This window comes from Vigna umbellata, chromosome 4 (genome assembly GCF_029865625.1).
Source record: "Vigna umbellata cultivar VRB3 chromosome 4, Vumbellata_1.0, whole genome shotgun sequence".
Taxonomy (NCBI): Eukaryota; Viridiplantae; Streptophyta; class Magnoliopsida; order Fabales; family Fabaceae; genus Vigna; species Vigna umbellata.
Genome location: NC_142168.1, coordinates 45,937,770 through 45,950,331, shown reverse-complemented (window position 1 = coordinate 45,950,331; position 12,562 = coordinate 45,937,770). Strand labels below are relative to the sequence as shown.

Here is a 12,562-nt window from a genome sequence, read left to right as displayed (position 1 = left end):
TAAAATTAACCTAAACCTCACTTTAGAGACCCAAATTAAACTCCACAAGTTCTAGATCATTTTTTAGCAACTTAGGGATATGAAAAAGTCACACACATGACTTACCAACTTCCTCCAAAATTACCATTTAAACATAAAACCTAAAATTTAAAATCTCACTAGTTTAATTCCCTAAAATACACTTAAACAACTTTGCAAACACTCCAAAATGATTACCACTCCATTCTAACACACACACAAGCTAATTTTTATCCAAAACAAGTTGCAAATGACAATAACAAATTCTCACCTTAGACTAGTATTTCAGAAAAATCACTGCTCAAACCTTCATTTTAGACCAAATTAACCTATAACTCTACTCACACCTTTACTCTTAACATTTCAACCAAAATTAACACCAACACAATCATACCAACTGTATTCACAAGGTTACTTTAAGTTCACATAGAATTCACACAAAGAATAAAGCATCATACCATTCATTATTCTTAATCAAACCCAATTAGCACTAAAACGATCATTTTAGACATAACCACTAGTATACAACAACATACACACCAACAATCACAATTTCATACATTATTATTCAATTTAAAGACAAACATTATCTTCTCTTACCTTACACCAAAGCTACAGAGCTCTAAGAACATACACCATTTGCTTCCCGCACAAGGAACTCTAGAAACACCTACGAATCACCAAATTATGATAGGAAAGAGTCCTTAGGACCACATATTGACAAATAACTAAGGAATGAACACCAATGATACATGCGTCGGGGTTTTCTATGCATGATCATAAATAGATAACAAAAGGAAAAAGAGGTAGAAACTTACTTTATCTAAACGAAGAACTGATCGGTTAGAAATAAAGATTACTCAGTTGTGATCTCATAGGAACTTACTGATCGTATGACTCAGGTGTTAAAACTCTTAAAAAGAAGATAAAGAACTATAGAAAAGTGGTTTATAGAGAGAGATGATAAATTTTAAAATAATGAAACTCTTTTATAACAAAATTATTTATAAATAAACTATTTAATATTAAATAACCGAATCTCACTATTTTTAAACTACTACGACTTCAATAATACTATTTTTTAGAGTTTTACCCTTATTCTATATAAAAATTAAATTAAATTAAAATATTTTTCGACTTCTCCGCTGGTGGATCCTCTTACAATAATATAATTCAAGATTCTTATAAAATACAACTTATATTTTAGAAATAAAGTTTATAAATCTTAATATTATATGTATATATAATATTTAAATTTTTATATCTATATATTTAAATTATTAACAATAATTCAAAACCTTTAACTGGTTTATTAAGGTAAACTATGAGGCCCTCCATAATCACAAACTTATCTACCTTTCCATCGCAAACTCATTATTCATTTCGGCTGCGAAGCGAGCCACTCTGTTAGTGCTTTCACGGTTTCACTCTTTCGTTTACTTCACTCCATCAAATTCCAGCCCCTCAAAATTCTCCCGAGAAAACAATAGAAAACCTTCCAAATTTTCCTTCCATCCAAACACAGTCACTCTCTCTCTCGTAAACCCTACTTTTCTTACATCTTCTTCTTCTTCTTCTTCTTCGATGGATCCCTCTCGCCGCGCCCCACGCGCCGTGATTGACCCCGTCCCCAAGTTCCGCCAAGTCGGGTTCTTTGCCCCGCCCGAACGCTCTCAATCGGGTCCTCCAAACACGACCCACTCTTCGCCCCCAATCTCCAACTCCCTCTCGCCGGTCATGATCCCGCCGCCACGCCACCTATCGGACAACCTCCTCCTCCATGCGCCCCCCGCCTCATCTCCCCTTCGCGCAGACTCCGGCGGCGGCGGAACCTCCTACGACAACGCGGACTTGTTCACCGCGCCGCTGTCGCCCGCTCTGCCATCGTCGTCGTACTCCAGCAGGATCGCCGGCGACTTCTACAAGGGAAACGGTGGGAAGGTGGCGGCCTCGTCTTTCCCCCGCGGAGGATTCGACCTGACGGCGATGAAGGCGGCGGCGGCCTCGAGCGTCGTCGTGCCTGTGAGCGAGCTGACCACGGTTTCGGTGGTGAATGATTCGTTAGGGATTCCCGGTGAGTTTCTTGTCAATGCTTAGTTAGGTTTGAATTTGAAGTGGTTTGTGATGTGAAATGGTAGAAATATGCGTTAAATGTTAATTTTTGTCGTGTTTAGTGTGAAAGTAGGAACTGTGGTTTAAGTGATTTAGGGCGCGATTGGGGCAGCATTTGCAGAACTATTGATTTGTACGAAATAATTTTTGCAAAATTGATTTTGAAGTGATGTGATTTATGTTTATTGTATAGGGATGTTAATAATAAGTTTTGGCATAAACGTTTGAATCCAATGCTAGAATTGCTTCAACCCAATTAATTTTGGATTCTCAGTCAATTTCTCAATGCAAACTAAACATTCTCCTTAAATCATGTTAGTGCATTTGGATTATAGTTTTTGCGGTATAATATAGTTTGCAACTGGGTTTGAAATAACAACTCAAGTCTGGCTCTACAAAGTGTATAAACGAACTTTTAAGAGTAGACAAACATGTTATGAAACTAAGCATATACTTTCCAAACTGAGTATGGAGCAACCTGAACGGAAACCCCAAACATTAGTTTGTATTTCAGTGTGATTCCCACAGAATCCAAAAGTTACTTTAGTTGGCATTTTAATATGAACTCAAACATGCACTTAGATGAGCTTTTGTGTAGCTCATGAGAAACTGATTATAGAGGCAGGGGCTAGTAATCAATCAACCTTTCATAGGATCTAGAGTGGATAGGGTTGGGTTCTTGAGGAGTAATGTAATGTGTTTCATGAAGAGAAGCAATCTGTATTGAGTTTGTGAATTTGAGTATTACATCGCATGCTCATAAAGATGGAACTTCTTTGAATTCCTTGCGGTGTTTACAAGAAATGTAAATGAAGTTGAAGTGATATTATTTATTTATTTGTATTATTTAATTGAATTTGTATTATTTAATTGAATATATTATATATCTTTTGCTACATGTTCTTTTAATATCTACTTATTTTTGCGTGTTGCTTTATACTATTTGCAAGCTTGGATGCATGCTTTATACTATTTGCAAGCTTTAAACATGTTGTCTCTATCTATAATTTGTTTTTACTTTTATTTAACTTTTTGCTTGATTCTTGTTGGAATAATTATTAAGTATACTTATGTTAGTGTAGTCAGAAAGACTAAAGTAAGGAGTAGTGTGTTGGGTTATCTCTACTTACTGAGTCTAGGATGGTCCCTTGACCTTCCATCTCCCTACTATATCAACTCTTTATCAATATAAATAGTAGAAGAGTCCAAATAGCCCTCTAAAAATATATTTCTATGTTATTAATCTCATGTTGGTATCAGAGCGGGTCGATCCTGCTTTAATTTCTGTCTTGTCTTATTCGCCAACACTAGTCACCCTTGTCCGCAACGCAATTGTCTAGCTTTGTTCGCTAATGTCCACGTCTATCTGTAGCTGTCCATTGCCTTTTGAAACTGTCCAACATTGTCAACCATTGTTCTCTGTCGATCCATTGTCGGTCACTGTTGTAGATTTGCCCGATGACCATCGGATCTGGATCGGCGCTCCAAGGAATAGCCAACCTCATTGGTGCCGAAGGCCAGTTCGGCCCCACACACTGCCACATACGTCGTCTCTGTTTGCTACAATCAGGTGCATGTTGTCCACACGCCTACGTCCTCTCATCTAAACATCACTGCGCCATCTCCATAGCTGTCGCTGGAGCCCCCTCTCTTTGTTCTGACCCTCGAAACTTCATTTCGAAATGTCACTGCATCACCGTAGGGCTTTTGTTTTCCCTTGCTATTTTAACATCTCCTCATTGTTTTTTTTTGTTCCTTTGATCAAAAGTGGCCACTGGAAGTGTAATTCCATTCTCTAGAAGTCCCTCCATTACTTTCGAGAAGCTAAATGGAAAAAATTATCTATCTTGGTCTGCTACAGTTGAAATGTGGTTTCTTGGTCGAGGACATAATGACCACACCTTGAGCAAGATGGAAGCCATGTGCCTGTTGAAAAAGTTGAATAATGGCAACAAGCAGATTTCCAGTTGTGTGCCCTATTGTGGCAATTCGTGGAACAAAGACTTCTGATGTCCCTTAGAGCTTTCAAAATATGTCACTCCTTTTGGTAGAAAGCTCAAAACATCTATGCCAACAATATCCTACATCTCTATGATTCTGGAAACAAGCTTTCATCTCTCAAAATGACATACCATGATATTGTAGGCTTCATGATTGAAGCCCAATAAGTTGGGGGAAAACTGAGGATGTTCTTGGAAGTCGAATCTTTGGAGGGAATCAAGAAGAAACTTGACAAATATTATATGGAGATGTTCCTTCATGCTTTACATTCAAACTTTGATCGTATCAAAGATCAACTTCTTACCAATCATGAGGTCTCTTTCATGGATACCTTGACCACACGCCTTCTTTGCGTACCAATGTCTCAAACTTAGGAAGCTCATGAACAAATGGAACTATCTATCATGGTTGCTATACAAGGAAGATGAGGATGTGGCACTAGAGGAGGAGGACGTGGAGGTCAAGGCTGTCCTCAGTGTACATATTATAAAATGATGGGTCACACCCAAGAAAACTACTACTCCTTGCATGGTTTTCCTTCCAAAATAGCCAATGTCTCTAAGGCTGAAATTATTGATTCCAAGTTCACTGAAGATGAATATCAAGAGTATCTATAGTTAAAGTCTAACAACTTGGCACAAACATTTCAAACTCCAAATAAATCAACAACTTGCATATCTCAATCCATGGAAGGTCAAAATTCATGGGTAATTGACTCAGGAGCTTCTGATTACATCTTTGGTAATACCTCTTTGTTCTCAAGCATTTCCTTTTCAAGAAAAACATCATTTCCTAACCCTTACAAATGGCTCTAAAACTTCCTCAGAGGGAGTCAGTCAAGTCTCCGTATCTCCCTCCCTAAATCTAAAGTCTGTCCATTTTGTCCCTAATTATACTTTTCAATTTAATTTCCTTAAGCCAGTTAACCAAAACATTAAATTGTTCAATAACCTTCAATAAGAAATCTTTTGTTAGGAGCATGGTTTGGAGAAGGATATGAAACTGGATGATTATATCATTTTGGATCTCGTCCACGTGTGTCTTGTGTTGCAACTCCTAGTCCTAAAATGTACATGATTGGCTTGGCCATCCTCATTTGTCAAAATTAAAAAAAAAAATGTTTCCTGAACTTAGTGGTCTCTAGACTTTAGAATGTGAGTGATGTCAACTAGGAAAACATGTCAGATCCACCCTTTCTAAAAGGTCTCAATCAAAGTGTAATTCTAGTTTCTCTATTATCCATTTTGATATATGGGGACATAGTCGCATCTCATCTTTTGGTTTTAGGTATTTTGTTGCGTTCATTGATAAATATTCAAGATGTACTTGTGTTTATCTTATGAAAGATCGTTATGAATTGTTACCCATCTTTACATCTTTTATGAATGAAATCAAGAATCAATTTGGTCAAGTAACCAAAATCTTAAGAAGTGACAATGCCAAAGAGTACTTCTCATCCATGTTTTCTGCAGTTTTGGGTTCACATGGTATATTACATTAGTCCGCTTATCCTTATACACCTCAACAAAATGGTATTGCAGAAAGAAAAAATAGGTGCTTGGTTGAAACTGCTCGTACCCTTTTGCTTAGTGTTCATATTCTCGTCCATCACTTGGGGATGTCATCTCTTATTAATAGGATGTCATCCTTTCTCAATCATAAGGTTCCTTTTTCCATTTTGTTTCCAAATAATCCTCTCTTTCACACTTATCGAGTTTTTGGTTGTGTATGTTTTTTTCATGAGATGTCTATAGGGTTAGACAAGCTTTCTTCTCGTGCTATCAAATGTGTCTTCTTGGGCTATTCACAACTTCAAAAAGGGTACCGATGTTACTCTCCTAAAACCAAGAAGTACTACATGTTTGCCAATGTTATATTCTTTGAATAAACTCTTTACTTCTCTCCATCTGTTCAAGATGTTCATGTCATACAGTAGATCCTTCCTATTCCAGTGGCTGAGTCCAATATTTCTAATGTCTCTGTCAATCCAAGTCTTGATCGAAGTCCTCTTTAACCATCATCTTCACATATTGATATCCGACTCGAAGGGATAGTCCAAATCACCAAGAATATGATTCAGGATGGCCCATTGCTCTCAGAAAAAGTTCTTGTTCCACTCGAAACCACATCCCATTTATAATATTCTTAGTTATCATAGATTGTCGCCTTCGTATTATTTCCTTTTATCCTCAGTGTCTTTTCTTGTTATTCCCAAAAATATGAATGAAGCACTTGATCATCTTGGATGGCGACAAGCCATGATGGTAGAAATGCAAGCTCTTACCACAATAATACTTGTGAGCTTGTGACCCTTCCACTAGGCAAAAAGGAAGTTGGTTGTCAATGGGTGTATGCAGTAAAGTTGACCCTGATGGTGATGCTGATCGGCTTAGCCTTGTTAGTTGCAAAAGGGTACACTCAGGTTTATAACCTTGATTATTGTGACACTTTCTTTCTTGTGGCCAAGATGACTACTATTCGTCTCTTCTTTGCAATGGCAACAATTCGTCACTAGCCACTTCATTAATTGGATATAAAAAATGCCTTCCTCCATGATGATCTTGAGGAAGTAGTTTACATGCAGGCTCCATGTGTTGGCCATTGGAATGCTATCATTCGCATTCTTTGTACCTCAAAAAGGCCCCCGAACAAGGGTTGTTATATGAAGATAAAGGAAGCATTCAGGTCTCTGGGTACTTACTGTACCTAGCTGTCCAGGACAGTCCCTTGACCTTCCACTCCCTATTGTATCAACTCTTTATCAAATAAATAGTAGAAGAGCAACTCTTTATCAAATAAATAGTAGAACATCAACTCTTTATCAAATAAATAGTAGAACACAACTCTTTATCAAATAAATAGTAGAACATCAACTCTTTATCAAATAAATAGTAGAACATGAGAAGGGTCCAGATAGTCCTCTAAAAATATATTTCTCTGTTTTTAATCTCAAGTATTCTGTTACCCACTTTTTTTTCTTCTCTAATCCCCATTAGAAAAAGAAAAAGGGAGCCGAGGAGGAGGGTCAGCAGTGGAAGTGAAAGAGCAACCTGCTAGTTCAAAACAGAAACCAAAAACCTCAAAAGCTGAAAGACGTGCCCTTCAAGAAGCTCAAAGAGCTGCAAAGGCTGCAGCAAAAGGTGCGTAGTTTATAATTGTGTCCTGTGAGTATGTATTTAAGCTATCTGATTTAAGTGCTTTTAAGCTGAACATATTATCTGTGATGAGCAATTATGGGCTCATCGTATTCCTTTATGTGTATTTGTGACTAATTCTTTGTCAAAACTACTGTGTTCATATACCCTAATACTTTGTTTCTGATAGTCATAACATGCCTAAAAGTGGGATTTTATGATACTCTTTCATGGGTCACTTTTCTGCACAATTCATTGAGATAATGCTGATTAGTTAGCTCCAATAAAAATTGTATCTCTAGCTGAAGGAAATAAAGCATCTGGAACTGCAGCGCCAGCAAATGCCAAACCATCTAAAGCTCCAAAGCCTGCTCAGAAAATTGATAATGCAGCTGTTGCAGCCTCCGAAAAGAAGGGAGGTGAGATTCCACCAGAAAAGGATAGAAAAAAAGATGCTCCTCAACCACGGATGCAATACGATGACAAGAGCCGAGTGGAGAAAGCTAAACGTCGTGCAGTGGTAAAACAAACTGAAGCTAGGAACAGAGTTGAATTGTTCAGGCACTTGCCGCAATATGAACATGGGAGTCAGCTTCCAGATCTCGAGGCAAGGTTTTTCCATCTTTCTCCGGTGCACCCAGCTGTTTATAAGGTATTTTGCATTTTCTGTTATGTCATCTTGTTACCATTATTATAATATAGTATGTACTGCACTAAGAGCATTGCATGTGAGCCCTTCTGAAAACTGGATGCATCAACATTCGTCACTTGCATTCTGAACACTCTTTTCATTAGATGACATAATATGGTTCATTGACAGGCACCATGCAGTGCTTCCTTTGTTCCTTAGGTGTCGATAACAACAGAAGGAGGAAAAACTAAAAGAAAGATTAAGTACTGCTTGTTTGTGTACAGTGGTGTAGTTTATATTAAATCAATTTTTCTAAATCTGCTGAGTTAAAGGATTCTATGCAACTTGCATAATGCAATTGCCAATTTCATTGACTGTTATTGCACTGCATCTTACTGCCTATCACACCTTCTGCAACTTAAGGATTGAGTTCAATGACATCCACATGAAAGTAGAGTGCATATAACCTTCTATACATTTGCGGAAAGGATACAGCTTTATGAGCCAATTCAAAATTAAAACTTATGGTGTTTTATTTTTAACGAGTAGGAAATTTAGACCTCTTTAAATATTTTTTCTCAAATCTTAAACTCTCCATTTTTTATGTTACAGGTGGGTTTGCAGTATCTAACTGGAGATATGTCTGGTGCCAATGCTCGGTGTATTGCAATGCTTCAAGCATTTCAGGAGGCCATCAAAGACTACAAGGTTCCACAGGAGAAGACTCTTGTGAGGGACTTAACAGCAAAAATTAGTAGTTATGTATCATTTCTTATTGAGTGTCGACCTCTGTCAATCAGCATGGGAAATGCTATTAGGTTTCTCAAAAGTCGGATAGCCAAGTTACCTTTGACCTTGTCTGAATCAGAAGCAAAAGCTTCTCTCCATTCAGATATTGAGCGTTTTATTAGTGAGAAGATTATACTCGCCAACAAAGTGATAGTGAAGCATGCTGTCACCAAAATAAGAGATGGTGATGTTCTTCTAACGTATGGGTCCTCGACAGCTGTTGAAATGATACTATTACATGCACATGAGTTAGGAAGACAGTTTCGCGTTGTGGTAGTTGACTCTTGTCCAAAGCTTAGAGGGCAACTTTTGCTTCGCAGGCTGGTGGAGAAAGGTCTTAGCTGTACATACACTCATATAAATGCCGTTTCCTATATAATGCACGAAGTTACTCGAGTATTTCTGGGTGCTTCATCAGTTTTATCTAATGGAACAGTATATTCAAGAGTAGGGACTGCATGTGTTGCAATGGTTGCTCATGCATTCCGTGTACCTGTCATAGTATGTTGTGAGGCATATAAATTTCATGAACGGGTACAGTTGGACTCAATATGCTCTAATGAACTTGGTACGTACATAGAACAGTTGTATAAGATGAGGATTCTGTTTACAGTTCACGGTTAGCTTTTTGCATTATGTCTGTAAGAAGGTTGATGTTTCTATGATATTCTTACAGGTGATCCAGATGCAATTTCAAATGTATTGGGTAGAGAGGATGTCAACCACTTGGATGGCTGGGCCAATATTGAAAATCTGCAACTCTTAAATCTGATGTAAGCATTCATATTGCTGAGATACCCTCCAAATTCTCATTTTCTCATTCTTAACATTGCACTTCTATTTAAATTGATGGCAGTTATGATGCAACACCTTCAGATTATGTTTCAATGATTGTCACAGATTATGGCATGGTAAGTACTGAAATCTTAAGAGTATTTTTGTCTTTGCTGCTAAAACATGCATAGAATTCAGCTTCAGGATTTTATTGTAGTTTGCATAGTTTCTAACTTGTACTTGTGCAGATGAATTGAGAACACAAATTCTGTCTCACTATTTTTGGAAAAATGATTTTGAATGAACATATAATAGCACTTTGAAAATCATAAAAGAATAACATAAAACAACTAAAAAATGGAAAAATACTGTCAGAAGATGATATAATATTGTATTAAACTAACTAAAAGCTTAAGTTTGGGATTGCCTCGGTGTCCTAGTGATCTAGAGCGTGAGCTGTAATTTTGTAACTTCTCTATTCTATTAAAAAAAGCTGAATATTGCTCACTGTCAATGGGGCTGTGCATTATATCCATGCATTAAGCCGCGAAGGCTCGTGCCAGTGTGTTAGAGAAATAATAAAGTATTGAAACCATTCCCGAGTGTTGAACAGATAGATAACCTTTCAGGATTGTTGGTTCAGGACAGCACAATGTGCATTTTGTTTTGTAATTTTTCCTTTCATTAAACATTTTATATAACCAAAAAGAAAATCTGGAAATGAAGAAAGGAAGGACATTAGAAAATAGAGGTAAAGAAGCATCCCTCTCTAAACGTTCAATGCCGGTAAGACTTTGCTAAAGAGACCTTTATCATGGAGAAAGAAAAAGAAAAGTATATGCTTTTGATTATATACATAACTATCAAAGACCATAGTGTTCTTTACATGTTTATCACTTTTAGATCTTGATGATTTACAAAGAAAACGTATTTTGCTTTATCAGGTTCCCCCTACAAGTGTGCCTGTAATTGTAAGAGAATACGGGAGAGAACAGGTCTGGATATAAACTACGCAAATTTTGTACCATCACCATTTTGTGGGCGTGCAAGATCCCTATGTAGAAGCCTAATATGTTGGCATGCATGTTTTTGTATTATTTTCTCACCTAGGAATAATGTTAATGAGCCTTCCTGTTCCGAAATTTTGGACATTTCTGTTGTATTCGCCTATCCTAGAGAAGAGTGCAAATTTTCGCCTCTCCAGGAAGATTTAACCTTGCATTCTCATCATCTGTAACAGTTCATTTTCGATTATTTTTCAAATTTTGGATAATTATTCTGTCACAATTTTGGTTTAGCAAGTTGTAGTTGTGCTTAGCCCCTTCTTTAGTTGATGTACTGTAATTATGAAAACCATCACCACGGATTGAAGTTATCATTGCAAAATTGTGTTGCGTGTGATTGCTAATTGTCACCCCTTTCGCATGTGAAGGGTCTAAGTTTGCAAGGAATAAATCATTTGAAGCTAACAGAATTTGAATAATTTCTTTTATGTTTGGTGATGTACCATAGATTTGCGTCCCAATGTTTCAATATTAAGAATCAGATGAAAATAAAATGTCAATTTAAAATCGCTTCTAAAAAATATATTTTGCTTGCTAGTTTTGAAATCATCACCTTGTTCTTTCCACCCTCTGTCTTGTCCGAGAAAAATTATAGTGAAAATTAGGGGTGTTGCTCCCTCCACCACCACATCTTTCTCCCTACACCTCCCCAATTTTTTTTAATTCCAATTATATCCTCAAATTAAAATTTTTTACTTATATTATTTTAATTTATTTCAAACCTAGTTCTCTTACTTTACTCTTTGCATTCAATCTTTCCATCTCTCAATTCCGTTTAATAATTTGTCTTCAGTTTTACTCAACAACTCCATTTGTCTTCTTCGTTTCACTTCTTCTCATCTGTTTCTTTCTTTTTCATTTTTCTTACATTATTAAAATACATTAAAAACATATTCAAAAATAATAAATCAAAACATTTAAATTAAATTATTAAAATATTTCTAAAATAAAGAATAAACTAATAAAACAAACCCTAAAATTAAAAACGTAGGTGACATCCTTCAACAGATGTCAAGATCCGTTTAAGGAAAAAACGGATGTCAAGATCCGTTTAAGGAAAAAACGGATGTCAACATCCGTTTAAGGAAAAAACGGCCGTTTGCGGGATGCGCGAGGATGACCGTTAGTTAAAGAGGCCGAATAAGAACGTGGCCGAACGAAGTGACGAACGGCTTGGGCCGAACGCTTGGAACCGAACGTCAATGATGTCCGAAAATTCTAGGTCGAACGTTACTGAGCGAACGTTACTAAGCGAACGTTATGCGTGTGGACGAGCGCTTGGGATCAGAAAGGACGAACGTTCCCAGGAAGAACGTCATGAGGGACGTTCGAGGACGAACGTCATGAGGGACGTTCAAGGACGAACGTCGTGAGGAATGTTCAAGGGCGAACGTGGAGAGGGACGTTCAAGGGCGAACGTCGAGAGGAACGTTCAAGGACGAACGTCGTGAGCAACGTTCAAGGACGAACGTTCAAGGGCGAACGTCGAGAGGAACGTTCAAGGGCGAACGTCGAGAGGAACGTTCAAGGGCGAACGTCGAGAGGAACGTTCAAGGACGAACGTCGTGAGCAACGTTCAAGGGCGAACGTCGTGAGGAACGTTCAAGGGCGAACGTCGAGAGGAACGTTCAAGGGCGAACGTCGAGAGGAACGTTCAAGGACGAACGTCGTGAGGGACGTTCAAGGGCGAACGTTGCTGATTATTGAGAGCGGAGTGGACGAACGTCGTTGGGGATGGTTTGAACGTTCGTCCCATTATTGCCAAGCTGCCTAAACCAAGTGGAGTGTCGAGCAGTGTTTGAACGCTCGTTGAAATGGTTGGACGAGCGCTCGTTGAAATGGTTGGACGAGCACTCGTTGAAGTGGATGGATGTTAATGACGAGCGAACGGTGGAACGTTCTGGACCGAACGTTAATGACGACCAAAGCAAGCATCAGCTGTAGTTGAATGGACGAGCGCCTGCAGATCTGAGGCTGAGTAATGGACGCTTCAGGACGAACGGTGTTCATATGTCCGCTTTTACGTATAAGATATGATT

The 12,562-nt window shown here is 37.9% G+C and overlaps 1 protein-coding gene across 2 annotated transcripts; it reads left to right on the top strand.

The window, feature by feature from the left end:
* The first annotated feature begins 1,367 nt into the window (after window positions 1-1,367).
* LOC124848314 (translation initiation factor eIF2B subunit delta) lies at window positions 1,368-10,756 on the top strand. 2 transcript variants are annotated; one of them, XM_088113551.1, is made up of 7 exons: window positions 1,368-2,092; window positions 7,128-7,271; window positions 7,598-7,917; window positions 8,509-9,253; window positions 9,362-9,458; window positions 9,542-9,596; window positions 10,404-10,756. In XM_088113551.1, exons 1-7 carry the CDS (start codon window positions 1,603-1,605, stop codon window positions 10,464-10,466), a joined length of 1,914 nt encoding a protein of 637 aa, XP_087969677.1. In that variant the 5' UTR covers window positions 1,368-1,602; the 3' UTR covers window positions 10,467-10,756. The 2 variants fall into 2 exon arrangements, with proteins under 2 accessions (XP_087969677.1, XP_087969676.1); XM_088113550.1 differs by having other exon boundaries at window positions 1,369-2,092; window positions 7,568-7,917.
* Window positions 10,757-12,562: the final 1,806 nt, after the last annotated feature.